Source organism: Onychostoma macrolepis, chromosome 22, assembly GCF_012432095.1.
Source record: "Onychostoma macrolepis isolate SWU-2019 chromosome 22, ASM1243209v1, whole genome shotgun sequence".
Lineage (NCBI taxonomy): Eukaryota > Metazoa > Chordata > Actinopteri > Cypriniformes > Cyprinidae > Onychostoma > Onychostoma macrolepis.
The window spans coordinates 12,538,620-12,559,353 of record NC_081176.1 but is presented as its reverse complement, the minus strand read 5'-3'; the positions used below and the strand labels follow the sequence as shown (position 1 = coordinate 12,559,353).

Sequence of the window (20,734 nt, the reverse complement as noted above, 5' to 3'; positions counted from 1 at the left end):
TTGTTTGTCCCAGTTAACTGATGCTGAGGAGCAAGTTGACACGGAGGATGATGACAAGTGTTCAGAGGCATCCGATATTCTTTCCCAATTTGGTGAAGAACAATTGTATACTGTGAATGAGGTTAATGACTTCCTGGATGCGACCTTTGGAAAAACAATAGAGATTAGTGAATTTTTTCCTGATGCAAAAAAATTCTTGCAATCAGCTGTAAAAATTCAACAGACAGCCAATTATGATGAATTGAGTAGACGGAAAAGGTTTAGATAAAAAAAAATTGTAACTAAATTGAGAAGAAAAATGGCCCTTGAAAAAGGTCTAACAACTCCTTAATGATTAAATCACTTGGGGTGTTTTCTCTGTATTTTTCTTTGCTAACCCTTCTTTTTTTCTTTCTTGATCTTTCTTTTCTTTCAATGGGTAGTATTAAGATAGGAACAATTAATATTAATGGAGGAAGGGATGGTAGAAGAAGAGCAGTGTTGAAAGAATATATTGAAAATAAGGATATGGATATAATTTCCTTACAAGAGACGCATAGTGACATAGCTAATGAGACAGAATGGAAAAAGTGGCGAGGAGGCCATATTTTCTTAAGTCATGGCACTAATACTAAGGGTGGTGTTGCTATTTTGTTCTCGAAAAGAATTGACATAGCCTTTGAATCAAGTGATGAAATAGAGAAGGGTCGAATTTTGGCTGTTCATGCTAATTTGATGGGTTTTTCATTTGTCTTTGTTAATGTCTATGCACCTAATAATGGTGCAGAAAGGATAAAGTTTTTAAAAATTGCCAAAATATAATGGGGCATTATGATAAAAATGCCTGTCTAGTTTTAGGTGGTGACTGGAATTGTACATCAGATTTTACCTTAGACAGGAATGGAGAAGAACCATGCCCTCTTTCTGCTTCATGTTTAAATAATATAATAAGCAATTTTGATTTGTGTGATGTTTGGAGATCACAACATCCGGTAGAGAAGCAATATACTTGGTCGAAGTTTTCAAGTGACCACATTAGCTTTGCCAGGTTAGATCGTTTTTATATTAATAAAGACTGGTGTAATAGAATTTTAAAGGCCTGTATTTACCCCAGTGGTTTTTCAGATCACCATTTATGTATGATTGTTTTTAATTTACAAAAAACAAGATGTCATAGTTACTATTGGCATTTTAATGTAAAGTTGTTGCAGGATGCTTTCTTTTGTGAAAAATTTCATTTATTTTGGACAAAATGGAGAGAGCGAAAGGATGTATGAAAAGCACACATCAGGATTTTTTGTCAGAATTACACCGCTAATGCAAATTATTGTTTTAAAAAAACTGTTATGGAATTAGAAAATGAAATCAAATCAATTGAAAGAAGTCTATTTAACCAAAATGGTGAATCAACTGAAAGACTGAATGAAAAAAGGAAAGCTTTGGCCTCTCTCTTTCATGAGCGAGCTAAGGGAGCTTTAATAAGAGCTCGTTTCCTCTCGCTGAGAGAGATGGATGCACCAAGTTCTTTCATTTTTAGTTTTGAAAAAAAGGAAGGAGCGCGGAAGTCAATGCTACATCTAAAGAAATCGGATGGGACTGTGACAACTAATCCTAAAGAAATGAGATCAATGGCTATTGATTTCTACACAGAACTCTTTTCGGATGGTCCATGTGACATTGGCTGTATGGAGGACCTTTTTAAAGATTTACCAAAGTTAACTGATACACAGAGAATTCAACTGGATTTTGAAATAGACATTGGTGAAATAACAAAGGCTGTTGATCAGATATCCAGTGGACGTGCACCAGGAATTGATGGCCTTCCGGCTGAATTTTATAAACAATTTTGGGACTTATTAAAAGATGATTTGTTCGATGTGTTTAAATCATCCAACAAAAAACATATAGTTTGTTTTTGGAACATATAGTGAATGAATATCAAACTTATTGTATTCCTGACAGAACTATAATGGATAAACATTTTTTTGTTCGTGATATCATAGATATTGCAAAAAGGGATGATGACAATGTTGGAATAATTGCAATTGATCAGGAGAAGGCATTCGATAGAGTCAGTCACTTTTATTTGTTTAGTTCCCTTAAAGCTTTTGGTTTTGGTGATCTTTTTATTTCATGGATCAAACTGTTATACTCTGATGTCTCTACAATGTTGAAGGTTGGAGGAGGGCTAAGTCAACCAGTGTCAGTACGAAGAGGTATTAGACAAGGTTGTCCTTTGTCAGGAATGCTATATTGTTTAGCCATCGAACCTATGCTTAGACAATTGGGGAAACATTTGGATGGTTTGCTAATTGAAGGACAAAAAGTTAAACCCAAGGTTTCTGCCTATGCTGATGACGTTACAGTGTTCATCAAAAGCAAAAGAGATGTGATTGTTTTAGAAGAAGTTTTAAAAAAGTATGAAAATGCCTCTTTAGCAAAGGTAAATTGGGGAAAAAGTGAAGGCTTCATTTTAGGAAATTGGTTAGAAGAAGAGCCTCCAGTCTTACTAGGAGGTGTGAAATGGGGTAAAGAAGGCCTAAAAATATTGGGTATTTATTTAGGAACTGAGAATTATATCCAGAAGAACTGGGAAGGAATGAATGATAAGATGTGTGATCGTTTGTCACGGTGGTCATGGATCCTGCCTCAGTTATCATTTAGGGGGAGAGTCTTGGTCGTAAACAATCTGGCTGCTTCAGCACTCTGGCATAAACTAAATGTGTTGAATCCACCTGATGAAGTAGTTCATTCACTACAAAAGAAAATTAATGATTTCTTTTGGTCTGGTCAGCACTGGGTAAAATCTGCCATCTTATATCTACCAGTCAGTGAAGGTGGACAAGGCCTAATAGATATAAAGAGCAGAATCAAGGCCTTCAGGCTGCAGACTGCACAGAAGTTGCTGTACTCTGGAAAAATCTGTTGGGCTGATACAGCTTGTTCCTTATTTCGTAGCATGAATTGTTTTAAATATGATTTTAATCTGTTTTTAATCAGTTTGAAAGATATGGAATGGAATGATTCATCTTCATTTTATAAATCAGTTTTGAAAGTGTGGAGTTCTGTCTTTCAAATAAGGAGAGATTCAAACCTTGAAGGTTGGATAAAAAATGAACCACTCTTTAACAATCCTCTAGTACAAGCAAATGTGCTGAAAATTAAAAGTTTGAGAGCAGAATGTACATGTTTGTCGAATCTAAAGATTGGAAACAAGTGGAAAAGTCCCCAAGAATTGTGTAGTTTGACGGGAATTAAGTCTGTTAGATTTATGGAAAAAGTAATGAAGGAAATTTTCTCAGTTCTTCCTTCTATCTACAGACAAAGTATTAAAGAAAATCACTGTGGTAAACAAGAGGATGAAATGAAAGAAAGTTTTCCAAAACTTCAGATTTCAATGATAATAGATGAAGAGCCCGAAAAAGAATCAATTCTTTTTTTCTGTATACCTGAACTGAATTTGTTTGAAGACGTTTCAAAGAAAGCTTTGTATTTATCATGTGTGAAAGTCTCTCATCAATCTGAGCTGAAGAATTGTAAAGTATCAAAGTGGTTGGATGTGTTTGGACAGGACTCCTCTCCTAGGAGATGTTGGAGGTCTTTGTACAAGTCACCTATAGAAAAGCGCACAGCAGATCTTCAGTGGAGGATTGTGCATTCAGCAATTGCGACTAATAGATACTTGGCACGTATTGACCCCACTGTGGGGACAGAATGTAATTTTTGTGGTCATGAAGAAACCTTAAAGCATCTGTTTTTAGATTGTTCTAGGCTGAATGTTTTGTTTCAGATTTTAAAGGGTTGGCTTAGAACACTTGGAGAGGATATGAATGAAAATATGTTTATGTTTGGCCCAAAATATATTGCAACAGATAGGAAAAGAATTTCTTTAATAAATTTTTTAATTGGTGAAGCTAAGCTGGCAATATGGATTACAAGAAAAAATAAGCGGAAAGATAGTGGAACAACTGAACCTGAGCTTATTTGAAAGGCTTTCGTATCTGCAAGGATTAAAGCAGAATTTGCTTTTTTCACATTAACAAAAAATTTGGTTGCATTCAGTGAGTTTTGGGGACAGGCAGAAGTGTTGTGTGTGGTCGACCAAGAGGAAACTGTATCCCTAAATCTGTAATTTTAATATATATATATATAATTTTTTTTTTTTTTTTTTTTTATGTGATTTTTTATTTATTTATTTTTTTGTGAATGCATATGTTTTTGATGTTTAATGTACGTATGGTTTATGTGTGATAAGGCCACTTTTTTATGGCTATTGTATGGCAATGATGTTTTAAAAAAAGAAAAAAAAAAAGAAAAAACACCTTTATTAATTTTTGTGAATAAAGAGTTGTTAAAGTCAAAGTCTCTGTCTCCCTCCCTGTCTCCCTCCCTCTCCCTCTCCCTCTCCCTCTCCTCTCTCCATCTCCCTCTCCCTCTCCCTCTCCCTCTCTCCATCTCCCTCTCTCCCTCTCCCTCTCCCTCTCCCTCTCCCTCTCCCTCTCTCCATCTCCCTCTCTCCCTCTCCCTCTCCTCTCTCCCTCCCTCTCCTCTCCCTCTCCCTCTCTCCTCTCTCCCTCTCCTCTCCCTCTCCCTCTCCTCTCTCCTCTCTCTCCCTCTCCCTGTCTCCCTCCCTCTCCCTCTCTCACTCTCCCTCTCCCTCTCCCTCTCAATTCAATTCAATTCAATTCAAATTAGCTTTATTGGCATGACTGTGTAGCATCACAATGTTGCCAAAGCAATACATATATTATACAGATAAATAAAATCATGAGGAAACACATATGTCCATATTATACATGTAGGTAAAAAAAAAAAAAAAAAAAAAATGAATAATTAAAAAATAAATAAATGATTAAATGAATACAGAGAGCAGTTATAAATGGAAAGGGGGGATCAGCCTTTGTCCCTCATTTGATGGCAGGAGGACACATACTGCGCTGCCAGGTGGATACACTTTTCCTTTTCTCCCAGAATATAACAGAGTTTGTCTAAGTTGCTTTTATGGTTAAATTCAGGTGAAACTAGAGCTATTTGTTTGAAATAGGCATCTCTGATGTGTTTATATTTGCTGCACTCCGTGAGGAAGTGCAGCTCGTCCTCTACGAGTCTCTCAGTGCAATGAGAACACAGTCACAGCTCTCTGGCTCTCCAGCTCTGCTTGTGTCGGCCCGTCTCCACACACAGACTGTGTTCACTCAGACGATACTTCGTCAGCAGCTTTCTCTGACCATACTCTTTAATACTGCTCAGGTATGGCGCTAATTTATAATCAGATTTTATTCTGTGGAAGTAAGTTAATTTCTTTACTTGAGTTACTTTTTGCTGCCAATCATGAATGTATTCTTCCTGGGTTATTTTTTCTGTTTCTTTAATTTTTGAATTCTTTAACTGAATTGTGGAATTGAGTTGATGTTTTTCCACTAAATAGTGAAAGGGGTCAGTCTCTGGGTGTTTCTGCCGATAAGTGAAAGCACTGTGGTGGTAGCTATCTGTCGGCGCGTCTGAAAGATGGATCCAGAACTTCGCTGCTCTCTTCTGGATCTCAGAGAGCAGAGGGAATCTGCCCAGTTCTGCCCTGCAGCCGAGATTCGGGGCGTTTCTGTGAATTCCCAGGATGCTTTTGCAGAATTCAAGGTGGAAAATTTCAACAGGGTTTTTGTCCCATGATTCATAGTTTAATTTAAATTTGGGGCCCCAGATTTCACATCCATAGAGGAGAATGGGTTTTATGATGCTATCGAAGATTTTCAGCCACAGTTTAATGGGTGGGTTGAATCTGAACAGGGGTCGTCTTATACAGTAAAAAGCCCTGCGTGCCTTATCCGTCAGATCTTTGATTGCAGTATTGAGCTGTCCAGAGGCTGAGATCGTCAGACCCAAATAATTATAACAGGTGGCGTGATTAAGAATTGTTCCACCGATTGTGAACTCATATTTTTTGTCAGCAAGACGAGGCTTTTTCTGAAAGATCATGATTTTTGACTTCTCCATGTTTATCGGTAAGGCCCAATCGTTACTGTACTTTTCCAGAATGGAGAGGCTTTGGTGCAGCCCCTCTTCATGAGGAGACAAGAGCAGAAGATCGTCTGCATACAGGAGGCATTTGATTTCTCTGCCCTCGAGGGTCAGACCAGGACCAGAGGACTTATCAAGTGCTGATGCCAGTTCATTAATATAAATATTAAATAGAGTTGGGCTGAGGCTGCAGCCTTGATGGACTCCTTTCATTTGACTGAAATTATCGGTTCGTTTGTCGTTGATTTTGACACAGCATTTGTTCCCGTTGTATATGTCCTTTATGATGTCATATGTCCTTCCTCCTATTCCACTCTGGATAAGTTTTAGGAAAAGTCCATCGTGCCACACCGAATCGAAGGCTTTTTGGAAATCAATGAAGCAACCAAATATTTTTCCTTGTTTTGTCTGCTGAACGTATTTTTGTATGAGTGTGTGGAGTGTGTAAATGTGATCTGATGTTCTTTGTTTAGGCATAAATCCAATTTGACAGTTGTTTATAATTTTGTGTTCTTGAATGAACTGAACTAATCTGTCATTAATAATAGAGCAGAATAGTTTTCCGAGGTTGCTGCTGACTGTGATGCCTCTATAATTGTTTGGGTCGTACTTCTCACCTTGTTTAAATATTGGAGTTATTAGATTTTCTTTCCAGATTTCGGGAAAGTGTCCTGATTTTAGTGCGAGATTGAATAATTTCAGAATAGCATCTTTCAATTTGGAGCTGCTGTGTTTCAGCATCTCGTTAGATATTCCATCCAAGCCACAGGATTTTTTATTTTTTAGGGATTTCATTTTGTCTATTAGTTCATTTAATGCTATGGGTTTGTCTAGATGGTTTAGCTGCTCTTTAATGGTGAATTCTAGGTCGTGTAGTTCAGAGGTCAGATGTTCTTGGGTAAGGGTAGGTTCATTTTGTGAAAAGAGTTTTCCGAAATGTTCAGTCCAGATGTTTGGGTCGTGGATGGGAATGTGTTTAGCTTCTCTGGATTTATCTAAATTATTCCATAATTCCCAAAAATAATTTTGATCGACTGCCTCCTCGATCTTGTTGAGCTTTATCTTCATGTGATCAGCTTTTTTCTGTATTAGCAGTGACTTGTATATCTTAAGGGTTTGTTGATATGTGGCTCGTGTTTGTTGGTTTGCAGGGTCTCTGTGTTTTTTATTTGATAATGATCGTAATTCTTTTCTTAGTTTTTGGCATTCTTTATCAAACCAACCAGCTTTAGCGATTTCCTTTTACATCTGTAATGTTTTCTTTTTCTCAGGGCTTTTCTGACTACGGTAGAGAAAATTGAAGTTAATTGTTCTGTTGCTAAATTGATCATTTTCTTCTCTTCACCAAATGAAGTCAGTAGAAATGAGTCCATCATGTTCTCCACGTGAGTGCTGTGGAGCTCGGCTTCATACTGGGCAGGACTGTCTTTACTCCATATAAATTTGGAGGGGAGGGGGTACAGTTTGACCTTCTGCTCTGAAGATGGCAGAAGATTCACTGACGTGTTCAGACTGAGGACTATGTGGCTGTGGTCTGATAACGGTAGCTGTGGCATCACTGTGAAATAGTTGATTTTGCTTTGGTCTAGATCCGTAATGGCGTAGTCTACTGTGCTGCTGCCCAGACAGGAGCAGTAGGTGAGTCGACCCAGAGAATCACCCTTTATTCTGCCGTTAACTATGTATAGACCCAGGCTTTTGCAGAGCTGCAGGACCTGTTTTCCGTGTCTGTTTACTGTGTTGTCATAATTCTGTCGTGCTTTAGTAAAACGTTTTTGTTGGTACATATGTGAACTGTTAATATATTTATCTCCATCTGAACTAATGTAGTCCGCTTCTCTCCCTGTTCTAGCGTTCAGATCCCCCATTAACAGCACTGGGCCTAGAGACTGAAAGTATATGATCTCTGACTGTAGAGTTGAGAAGGTGTCTTCATTATAATAGGGCGACTCACGTGGGGGGATATATGTGGCACATAGGTACAGGTCCTCATCTAAACACAAAATCTCTTTTTTAAGTTTTATCCAAATATGTGTTTTTCCTTTTTTCACAGGCTGAATATACTGCCACAGATGGTCTTTGAACCAAACTATGATTCCTCCTGAATCTCTTCCGTTTTTAACATTAGGCTGTTTGATTGAGGGGATACGTAGCTCTCTGTAGTTTGGAGGGGTGTAGGATTTGGAGTCTAAACGACTCCACGTCTCAAGTAATATAAATCTTGAGACCTCTCTCTCTCTCTCCCTGTCACAGACCGCTAATTGAGTTCCAGCTGATGCTCATCGTCCATCAGTACTGAGTGAATGCCGCAGAAACCCAAGAAGTATAAGCAGGGGCAGACTGGGGCTAAAAAGTGGCCCTGGACATTTTGGCACAGAGCGGCCCACCACACCATAAACCCACCAGCTTATTAGAGCTATTTTTAACACCACTTACTATCATGCAAATATTACACAATACAGAAATAAAAATGCTTAAAAAAAGTATTATCATTAACATTAATAAATAACTGTCATACTTTTATAAGTTGTCTTCCTGGTGTAGCCTATATGGCAATTTGTAAATAATATTTTTACACATCTCTTTTACATAGAGGGACAGTTTAATGTCACTAAAATTAAATGCCTACCATAATATCAGTCCATATAACAATTCTGTGCTCTATGACTTGGAATGTGCAGAATGTGGACTTTATTGTGCCTTTTAATTTCTTGACAAGAGATTTCTTTTATATGATGAAGAATTTTATGATGATGAAAAATGCAGTAAACTGTAATATGTGAAATATATAAAGTTACAATTTAGAATAGCGGTTTTCTATGCAAATATATAGTAAAAAAAAAAAAAGAATTATAATAATTTGTGATGTGCAGCTGAATTTTCAGCATGATTACTCTAGTAATCAAGGTTGCATTACATTTACTTAACTGACAGTAAAGATATATTTATTACAAATTATTTATATATAAAAATACTGTTCTTTAACTTTGTATTCAACAAATAATCCTGAAAAAGTTAGTGTCACAGTTTCCACAAAAATAGATACTTTGAATGTGAAATTAAAATCACCAATAGGTGGCAGCAAGTCAACGCTAATAAGTAAGTAATTGCGACTGAACCGAATCATTTATTTGAAACGGTTGATTCATTCAGGAACAAAACAACATGGTCATATTGCTCAGAGACGCAAAACAGTGCAGTAGCTGTTTGGAATTATTTGTTTGTTGGCGAAATGGAGCAAAAACAGGCAATATGGTGTCTAAAACATAAGTCTCTTAATATTAACTTATTGTTTATTGAACTGTTGTATAAAATCAATATCACATTTGTAATCATGCTTATTTTTAAAGAAAAATCTGAACAATTCGTGTAATTTTAACTATATGAAATTATATTTTATACATACATTACAATACATACATTTTCTGCCCCCATATCTTGAATTTTGTGATCATTCATCATGCAGTGAAAGAACACACTCTAAATGCGCACGCGCTCTAGTCTAGACTTCATCACGTAATGTAAGCATGCACTCCGTAGGTGTTTTGTTTGGTTTTTGCAAAATACTCAATAATGTCACATTACATATCGTTAAAACAACAATTACGATATTATCGCAGATGATATATATAGCACACCCCTAGTATGGACATGTCCCTAGCGGCCTACTAAATCTATGCCCTTGGGAGAAGTAAATTGACATTACCTGCCATATAATGATATATTTTCACAAGCTTGTGAAAAGGCCTACAGTCATTTCAAAGCTTTTTTCGAATGTTATTTTTGACTGTTTAATTCTCCTTCAGCTAAAATGTTTTTAAGACTATTGAATGTTAATATTTTAACACTCACCTCAGTGTCTTCAGCTGACAGTTCGGATCCTTTTGGACATCAATGAGCTGCTTCACTCCTGATTGTCCAGGATCATTTCCTGTGAGATCCAGCTCTATCAGGTGTGAAGGGTTCGATCTCAGAGCTGAAGCCAGAGCTTTATAACCTTCTTCAGTGATACTGCAGTCTGAAAGTCTACAGAAAATAAATACATGAGTTAAAATTAACAGTGTAGTTCAAATTATTGAATTACTGCACAAATCTTAAAATATGAATCACACTAAATCAATAAATCACATTACAGCGGAATAAATGGTCAGATATGCAGATAAACAGATAACAGATATGCAGGAACACAACTTCTAGTTTTAGCCTGCCATCAAATTGGAATGAATCAGAATGATTTGCATATTTACAAATGTTCATCAAATGAAGCTGAATGGCAATTATCAGTATGTATCACAGCTCTGTTAAACAGCACACACTCACATTGCATTGTATCTTAGACAGGTTTAGAATTCTGTGCATTAAAGATCTACTCTCATGTTCTCTGTACATCTTATATAAAACATTTCATAATGAACCATTTCACTTCAGTTTGCCAATTTATCAAACTTAAGTAAACTTTAATAAACTAGCTTTTACTTTTTTTTTATTAAACTACAATTATCTGTAAAATTTCAACTTGTGCAGCTTTTTCTGACTTTTTGTGTTCAACTATAATTTTCAAGACAATTTAAACTGACATTATTCAGTTCCTCATAATAATTCACAAACATTTTAACTTAAAACACTCCTTGTTTCTAAAGTCACAGGAGTCTGTGTTTTTGTTCATGCGTGTTTTGAGTTGGTTCTACATGTCACTCTAATTGTAGAAAAAAAAAGTGTGAATCTGATAAGTTTGCTTTGTTAAATAGTTTTTTTTTTTTTTTTTTTGTATTTACAAACCGGCTGTTATTTACCTTTTTACAGTTTCAGTTTAGTTTATAAGTCACCAAATGTTTTACTTTTAGTTTATGTTTGCAAAGTTTACTTTACTTTTCATTTTGATTTTTGTTGCAATTAACAAAAAATCTTCACTTTCATTTTAACCTGTTCCAATTCCAATTCTGAAGGTGAGCAGATGAAAAAAATATATTTTTAATATTTGTATCATGTAAATGTAGAATATTTGCATCATCAGTTGCATAATATTCTTGTCATTGGTGTGAACGTTAAGGCCTGTCACAATAAAAACATTTTTTGGACTCGGATATTAGTAAGTAATAACTGCTTGATATCAGACCTCCAAACCTGTTAGCATTTTGACCTCCAATTATGCTGGTACTTACAACAATTTGCCACTCTAAACTATGCAAATGCTGCCAACCACCAACCCAAATTATTACATTTAATGTATTATTAATACATTTGTTATCAACAAAAGAGAAGCTTTAAGAACTCAAGTGTCAGCAGAGCCTCCAAAGCACATGTTTTATCGCTGCTCATGTTAATGATTGAGCGTCGACACCGTAATGTGAACAGGCTCAACACAGACAGCGACAAAACACAGGCTGCTCATCTTCCGCTGATGCTTGTGATGTGAAACAGGTGTTAAAGGGGTAGTTCACCAAAAAAATTATCAAATCAATACCCGTGGCTCCTGATGATACATTGAGGTCCTATGAAGTGAAACAACCAGTCTGTACAAGAAAATGAGCATTATTTACAAAATTACTACCTTTAATCCACAGCCTATAGGCAAACGGTTCTCAGCGTTCATGATTGTCTGAAGCACGATCTTCCCCTGTCACCTAATAACAAGTGGCGAGGCTATGAATGAGTCTGAGTGGGCATGGGCCCACCCAATGAGAAGCTGGTAATTTTTCAAATTGATGTAGGGTAAACGTACCTATTAAGCTCACTTCCATTTTTAAGCCCAGATTATAAAAATAAAAAAATAATGTAATATCCTACTTGATGTCTAAACCCATTGATGTGTTTGTTACTACATACCTCCTGTAATTCCAAGTCAATCAGATCATTACACACTGAGATATGAGTATCCATGTGTTCACACTGTTTTGAAAGCTGTCTGAAAACTTTCACCAAAAGAGGAGCCCTTTAAATGTGTATTTTTTTTAGATGTTTAAGCCTTTATTTTGGGTAAGTTTCACTACTTACTGCAAAATTTAGAGATTAGTGTTCAGACTTTTGCATATTATAAGCTGGAACTTGGATGTGGGAAATAATTACAGTTAGATCCAAAAGATAGTTTTAGCAGCATAGCGCAGATGCTACAGAACACAGCTGACTAACTGTATGAGATTGTGTGCTACGCTAACATAATACTTCACAGGCATTACTGGCTTGTACTTTTACATCCATAATATTACAAATTGACAGTTTATTGCTGGTCTGTGGTATTACATTGCTTTTATTTTTAAAGATTTCATATTATTGTAAGGTGAGCTTAAAGGGTGTACTACTATGAAAATCACACAGCTTCAGTGTGACATCAATAAGAAAAAGTATAATTTCATAGATATTGTGACGAGTCGGTTGCCCTCCCCCTTTTCTTCATCACCACCCCGTCCCTTATTCACCGCCCTTCACCAGGCTCCCGACGGGTGTGTGAGAGAGGAGGGGCGTGGGAACAACGAGGGCTGGCGGCGTGTGATGAGGCACAGCTGGACTGAATGAAGCCTCATCACCGCCGCTGTTAAATGCCAAGCGCGCCTCTCCTCGAGAGACCGGTCTCTTCCCCCGTGCATGCACGCTGGTGTCCTCGTGGGTCCAGGAAGGGTGCGTAGAGGGACGTCGCGCCACCGGAGATGTGAGCTGCAGAACCCGCGGTCCGGGAGAAAGCCGCACCCGTATTACGGCCGTCGGGCCAGGATGCCGGGATGTCCCGCCAAAGGCCGAGGAAGAGCCGCCGCTCAGAAGAAGCCGCCACCCCTCGTAACCGGACCAGAGCGGGAACGCGTGCGGCCACCGGACTCCGCCCCTTCCCTGGACCCTCCCTCCTTCATGAGCCCCGAAGCACGACGAGGACACCAGACCCCCCTGTTTCGTTTGGACACTTCTTTCCCCTGGACACTTTATTTTATTGATTTTTGTTTAATAAAAGCCTCTCCGATGCCTGACGCCACACCCACTGTGTCTGTCGTTGGCTCCTCCCGTCACAATATTGATAATAATAGTTGTTCATATTAAAATATGTATGAACTTAATACATGACCTAGATTATTTATTTAGCAAAATCTTGTCATTTTAATAAATATTACATGAAATGTATTAAAAATTGTTGCTGCTCCAATTAAGCTCAGTGTGCTCTCTTTAAGCTCTTCCCCATTAAACGTCTGTAAATACTTCATAAACAGACATTAAATATTAACTGATGGTTGTCACTTTAAGTTAATCTTTATAAAATGATTAATAACTTATTTTCACAGCTTTAAGATGACAAAATCAAGACGTAACTATAGTTTATGCCCAAAGATGAAAGAGGCATGTCATTCGCACAAAGAAGGAGCCATCAGAAACCTGTCGTATATCTGTCCAGGAAAAAAGCAACTAAAGGCTGGAATACACTACACGACTTTTAAAATTTTAACAGATTTTTAGAACACCAGGCATCATACACTTACAGACTTTGTAAATAGTCACAAAGGAAAACTGGACATCATACACTACACAACCAAGGATCACACACTAGCAGGCTTTAAATTTCTTAAACACAGAAGTGTGCGCATTGTTGCTAGGAGACACATGACAAATGAAAACAATATATGTTCTAAAATCGGCAGAAAATATCAAACATGTTTGATCTCCTCCGACTGGATGAAATCAAAGTCTGAAGCTAAAAAATTGGAGTCTGTGACCATCATACACTACGTGATTTTCTATTAGATATGTCAGCTCAAATCTACAGACTGGCTCTGATCTTTGGCAAATTTAGCATCAACTTCTCCAGACTGTAAATGTGTGGAAAATCGTGCAAAAATCGTGCAGTGTATTCCAGCCATAAGAGACTGTAGATAAGTTGACATCCATTTAATAAGAGGCTTCATGATGAGGCTAGTTTCTGTGTTCATCCCCATGAATGAAATGTTTTATTGGTTTGTTTTATTTGATTTTTGAATGTGTTACTTAGCTGAACATGGATTAGTTTAGATGTTGCAATGTGCTTAAATGACACTTCATTATGAATATACAGTATTGTTCAAAATAATAGCAGTACAATGTGACTAACCAGAATAATCAAGGTTTTTAGTATATTTTTTATTGCTACGTGGCAAACAAGTTACCAGTAGGTGCAGTAGATTCTCAGAAAACAAACAAGACCCAGCATTCATGATATGCACGCTCTTAAGGCTGTGCAATTGGGCAATTAGTTGAAAGGGGTGTGTTCAAAAAAATAGCAGTGTCTGCCTTTGACTGTCAAACTCAAAACTATTTTGTACAAACGTTTTTGTTTCTAGGATTTAGCAATCCTGTGAATCACTAAACTAATATTTAGTTGTATGACCACAGTTTTTTAAAACTGCTTCACATCTGTGTGGCATGGAGTCAACCAACTTGTGGCACCTCTCAGCTGCTATTCCACTCCATGATTCTTTAACAACATTCCACAATTCATTCACATTTCTTGGTTTTGCTTCAGAAACAGCATTTTTGATATCACCCCACAAGTTCTCGATTGGATTAAGGTCCGGAGATTGGGCTGGCCACTCCATAACATTAATTTTGTTGGTTTGGAACCAAGACTTTGCTCGTTTACTAGTGTGTTTGGGGTCATTGTCTTGTTGAAACAACCATTTCAAGGGCATGTCCTCTTCAGCATAGGGCAACATGACCTCTTCAAGTATTTTAACATATGCAATCTGATCCATGATCCCTGGTATGCGATAAATAGGCCCAACACCATAGTAGGAGAAACATGCCCATATCATGATGCTTGCACCACCATGTTTCACTGTCTTCACTGTGTACTGTGGCTTGAATTCAGAATTTGGGGGTCGTCTCACAAACTGCCTGTGGCCCTTGGACCCAAAAAGAACAATTTTACTCTCATCAGTCCACAAAATGTTCCTCCATTTCTCTTTAGGCCAGTTGATGTGTTCTTTGGCAAATTGTAACCTCTTCTGCACATGCCTTTTTTAACAGAGGGACTTTATGGGAATTCTTGAAAATAGATTAGCTTCACACAGACGTCTTCTAACTGTCACAGTACTTACAGGTAACTCCAGACTGTCTTTGATCATCCTGGAGGTGATCATTGGCTGAGCCTTTGCCATTCTGGTTATTCTTCGATCCATTTTGATGGTTGTCTTCCGTTTTCTTCCACGTTTCTCTGGTTTTTCTCTCCATTTTAAGGCATTGGAGATCATTTTAGCTGAACAGCCTATAAGTTTCCCCTCTCCAATCAACTTTTTAATCAAAGTACGCTGTTCTTCTGAACAATGTCTTGAACGACCCATTTTCCTCAGGCTTTCAAATGCATGTTTAGCAAGTGCTGGCTTCATCCTTAAATAGGGGCCACCTGATTCACACCTGTTTCTTCACAAAATTGATGACCTCAGTGATTGAATGCCACACTGCTATTTTTTTGAACACACCCCTTTCAACTAATTCAACTAATTGCCAAATTGCACAGCCTTAAGAGGGTCCATATCATGAATGCTGGGTCTTGTTTGTTTTCTGAGAATCTACTGCACCTACTGGTAACTTGTTTGCCACGTAGCAATAAAAAATATACTAAAAACCTTGATTATTCTGGTTAGTCACATTGTACTGCTATTATTTTAAACAATACTGTATAACTGATCAAATGTAATGCCTTGTTGCTTGATTTTATGTGGTATGTATGTCTTTCTTTTGTAAAGAGCTTGTTTTAATAAGCAGTATTTATTATCACATTGAATGCTGCTTTGAAACCAAGTCCATTTAGATTAAATCTTAAAAATTTCTGACTGAAAATATGCAGGGGTTTTTTTTCTTCTGAAAACATCAGTTAACAACATCTATTTGTCTTTGGAGCAGCTGCCTGATTGCCAACTCTGACACACAAAATTAATGAGATGACAGAAGCAGAACGCCTGATCAAAATGTTGGTGACAGTCATTCTTATGTAAACATATAAGCATGTAAACATTACTGAGGTCAGCAAAAAGTATTGTGGTTGTTTACATATACATCTTGGGCTTGACTGAGACCTGGATTCATCCAGAAGACTCAGCAACCCCAGCTGCTCTCTCTACTAATTTCTCTTTCTCTCACACTTCGCGTCAAGTTGGCCGGGGTGGGGGTACTGGCCTGCTCGTTTCAAACAATTGGAAATACTCAACCCGCTCTACCCTACGCAATTACAACTCATTTGAATCTCATGCCATTACTGTATCAGCTCCGATAAAACTCCAGATTGTGGTAATCTACCGTCCCCCTGGCCAAATTCTAGCCACCTTCCTAGAGGAGCTAAATGGGTTGATGTCCTCTTTCGTGGAGGATGGCACTCCACTCTTAGTCTTTGGTGATTTCAACATTCACCTAGACAAGCCTTATGCTACAGTTTTCACTCACTCCTAGCTTCATTTGATCTCAATCGCCTTACCACTACTAGCACGCACAAATCAGGCAACCAACTTGATTTAATTTACACACGCAATTGTACTGCAGATAACATTCTGGTACAACCGCTACATATCTCGGACCATTTCTTCATTACATTTACACTACATTTTGCTACCCATGTGCCGCCAACCCCCCTACCGGTTACTTTTAGACGAAACCTACGCTCCCTTTCTCCTTCCTATCTTTCCTCTGTAGTATCCTCCTCTCTTCCCTCACCTACCCATTTCTCATCTCTGGATGTAAACGCAGCTACTGAAACTTTATGCTCTACCTTAACTTCTTGCCTAGACGACATTTGTCCTCTCTCCTCTAGGTCAGCACGGGCTGCCCCTTCTAACCCCTGGTTATCTGATGTTCTTCGTGAACATCGGACTAAACTCAGAGCGGCAGAGAGAAAATGGCACAAATCAAACAACCCGTCGGACCTGAGTAGGTATCAGTCTCTGCTCTCATCTTTCTTTGCTGATGATGTCCACACTGTCAAAAAACTTCTCCTCTCCAACCATCCTACAACATGTCCTCTCGACCCAATCCCCTCACACCTTCTGCAAGCAATCTCTCCCATGCTCTTACCGGCACTCACACACATCATCAACACATCCCTCCTCACAGGCATCTTCCCCACTGCGTTCAAGCAGACTCAGGTAACCCCACTGCTCAAAAATCCTACATTAAACACTTCTCTTATAGAAAACTATAGACCTGTCTCTCTCCTTCCATTCATAGCGAAAACACTTGAACGTGTTGTCTTCAACCAAGTCTCATTGTTTCTTTCACAGAACAACAAACTGGACGCTAAACAGTCAGGTTTCAGGAGTGGCCATTCAACTAAGACTGCGCTTCTCTCAGTCACTGAAGCCCTGCGAATTGCAAAAGCCCATTCCAAATCATTAGTCCTCATTCTGCTGGATCTATTTGCCGCGTTTGACACTGTCAATCATCAGATACTCCTCTCCAACCTCTCATCACTGGGCATCGCTGGAATTCCACTTCGCTGGTTTGAATCCTATCTCACTGGTAGGTCTTTCAGGGTGGCCTGGGGAGGGGAGGTATCCAAAGCACATACACTGGTAACTGGGGTTCCTCAGGGATCGGTTCTTGGACCCCTCCTCTTCTCCACATACACTACATCACTGGGTCCCATCATACAGGCACATGGATTCTCCTACCACTGCTATGCTGATGACACACAGCTCTATCTCTCCTTTCAACCAGATGATCCAATGGTAGCTGCAAGGATCTCAGGTTGCCTGGCGGACATCTCGGCTTGGATGAAAGAACATCACCTTCAGCTCAACCTGGCAAAGACTGAGCTTCTTGTCTTTCCCGCCGCTCCGACACTACAGCATGACATCACGATCCAGTTAGGTTCATCAACAATTACCCCATCAACTTCGGTCAGAAATCTTGGTGTAATCTTTGATGACCAGCTGACCTTCAAAGACCACATTACAAAGACTGCTCGATCTTGCAGGTTTGCACTACACAACATCAGAAAGATCAGGCCCTTTCTGACGGAGCATGCTGCACAACTTCTTGTCCAGGCCCTTGTCATTTCTAGGCTGGACTACTGCAATGCTCTTCTGGCTGGACTTCCATCAAACACAGTCAAACCTCTACAAATGATTCAGAATGCGGCGGCACAACTGGTCTTCAAGGAACCCAAAAGAGCCCATGTCACACCTCTCTTTATCTCATTGCATTGGCTACCAATCGCAGCTCGCATCAAGTTCAAGACAATGATGCTTGCTTATAGAACAACCACAGGCTCAGCACCTGCCTACATGCACTCACTATTAAGAATCTACATCCCCTCCAGAAGTCTGAGATCTGCTAGTGAGCGACGCCTCGTGGTACCATCACAGAGAGGCTCAAAATCACTCTCCAGAACATTCTCGTTCACCATTCCTGGCTGGTGGAATGATCTTCCCACCCATATTCGGAGTGCTGGATCCCTGTCAATCTTCAAGCAACAGCTGAAAACTCATCTCTTTCGACACTACTTGACTTCACCTTACACATAAAAAAAATTCTCCTTATTTATTCCTTCCCTTGCTAGCTTGTACTTATTTAAACAATGCCTGAGACTTGGTGTTACAAGCACTTCGTTTGTCGGATTGCCTCTTCAAGATGAATCGCTTTATGTATTCCCCATTTGTAAGTCGCTTTGGATAAAAGCGTCTGCAAAATGACTAAATGTAAATATACGACAACATGCAGATAATATAATTACCAGTGTAGCTGATGGTGAAATGTACTCACTTCAGTATCTTCAGTTCACACACAGGATTCTTCAGTCCCTCACAGATCTCTTTGACTCCTGAGTCCAGCAGACGGCTGTTGTTCAGGTTCATCTCTTTCAGGATGGTTTTGGAGGAGAGAACAGTAGCTAGAATTGAACTTTTCTCTGTCAGCTCACAATTATTCAGCCTGAACACAAAAAACAGTATTATTTATTACACATCAGATCAACAGGTCTTCATATCTGCTCCACATGTAAGTGAAAGTCCTTTATAATGACTAAACAGAGATGGTATAATGTATAAACCATGTTGACTCACGTCATTTTCTCCAGTTTGCTATGAGAGTCCATCAAAAGAGCAGAGAGTTTCTCCCCATCCAGATCTCCTAATTTATCTTCACTTAGATCCAGTTCTTTCAGTACTAATGGATTTACACCGAGTACTTCAGTAAGACACTCACACGCTTCCTGTGCAGCAGGACTTTTCAAAAACCTAAAGGAAGTAGAACTTAAATTAGATAGTCTATGCTATAATTTGATGTCATTTGCGGCTCTCATCCTCCTTATGGGTCCAGTGTAGTATTAATGTCATAGTTATGATAACTGCCTCCAGTTCAACTGAGAAAATGTACAAAACTTGACTTCCAGACTCATAAAATTCAGTCGTTTACTGGTATTGAATTTAAGTTCTACTTTGTGTCATTTTAATTCATAATTTAATTATCCATTTGTCTCCTCTACATAGTTGCACAGCTGTGACTCCATGTCTGTGGCTTCTTTGAAATATTTGAAGACAATTTTCACCTGAAGGTCTTTAATTTACAGCATCCAGCCCGCTGTAAATCAATGAGCCCCTCCACTCCTGATTGTCCAGGATAATTTCCTCTAAGATCCAGCTCTGTCAGGTGTGAGTTTGACTTCAGAGATGAAGTCAAAGTTGTATATCCTTCTTCAGTAATACTACAATCTGAAAGTCTATATATAAAAAAGATTGATTTAATGATATCACCTGCTTCATTTAAATTTCTAAATATTTCATATAAAATTTAATGTTGTAAGCTGTCAAAGAAAAAAAAAACTGAAATTTAAATTACATTTTAGTCTCCATAGTCATTTAGATTTTTGTCATTTGGTATACCAAATAAACATTTTGTAATGTATTCTGTATCTTTGTGGTTTTGTGAACGTAGCTGGTAATTTTCATCAGTCCCTGTTTCGTGTGCTCCCCCTCATTAATTTCTGATTGTTTGTCTTGTTAGTCTAATTCCCCCAGTGTATTTAAGCCTTTATGTTTTCTGTGTTCATTTTCTGGTGTTGTCCATTGATGAAAGTACTGTTGGTGTTCTCAGTTCTGCTCAAGCTTCTCTCATGTCACCTTGTTTTTTTGTTGTTCTTGTTTTTTGTTTGTTTTTTTTTTTGTTAATATGTGACCCTGGACCACATAACCAGTCAGAAGGGTCAATTTTTCGAAATTGAGATTTATGCATCATCTGTTAGGATAGAACAATATTTGGCTGAGATACAACTATTTGTAAATCTGGAATCTGAGGGTGCAAAAAAATCAAAATATTGAGAAAATCACCTTTAAAGTTGTCCAAATGAAGTTCTTAGCAATGCATATTACTAATCAAAAATTAAGTTTTGATATTTACAGTAGGAAATTTACAAAATATCTTCATGGAACATAATTTTGACTTAATGTCCTAATGATTTTTGGCATAAAAGAAAATTCAATAATTTTGTCCCATTCAATGTATTTTTGACTATTGTTACAAATATAACCCAGCGACTTAAGCAACACGTGTGCTTTCACACCTGTAGATTGATTGCTTTGTTTCTGAAACAGGGATTAAAATTATTACAATGTTGCTTTTTATTCTTGGTGTGGTTTGCTTTCACACGGCAAAGTTTCTAAAAAGACCAAAAACAGACCAAACAAGTCATATGCGAGTAAACTGTTCTCTCATTGGTCAAAGTTCCACGGTTTATTTTCCGGGATTCCTCAGGTGTCACGGCTGTCATCCGTCAGGATGGAACGACAACAGCTTTTTTTTT

The 20,734-nt window shown here is 38.2% G+C and overlaps 1 protein-coding gene across 4 annotated transcripts in view; it reads right to left on the bottom strand.

Moving 5' to 3' along the window:
* The window catches only part of LOC131530060 (uncharacterized), a 175,737-nt gene that overhangs the window by 88,401 nt on the left and 66,602 nt on the right, over positions 1–20,734 (bottom strand). For all 4 annotated transcript variants that reach the window (XR_009268306.1, XM_058760133.1, XM_058760134.1 and 1 more), the window contains exons 37-40: positions 19,484–19,654; positions 18,999–19,172; positions 18,700–18,867; positions 9,847–10,020 (exon numbers count right to left, since the gene is read on the bottom strand). Coding sequence is in view for 3 of the 4 variants with exons in the window: in XM_058760133.1 (XP_058616116.1) it covers positions 9,847–10,020; positions 18,700–18,867; positions 18,999–19,172; positions 19,484–19,654 (687 nt within the window). In the remaining variant the exon portion in view is untranslated. The remainder of the gene's footprint in view (positions 1–9,846; positions 10,021–18,699; positions 18,868–18,998; positions 19,173–19,483; positions 19,655–20,734) is intronic.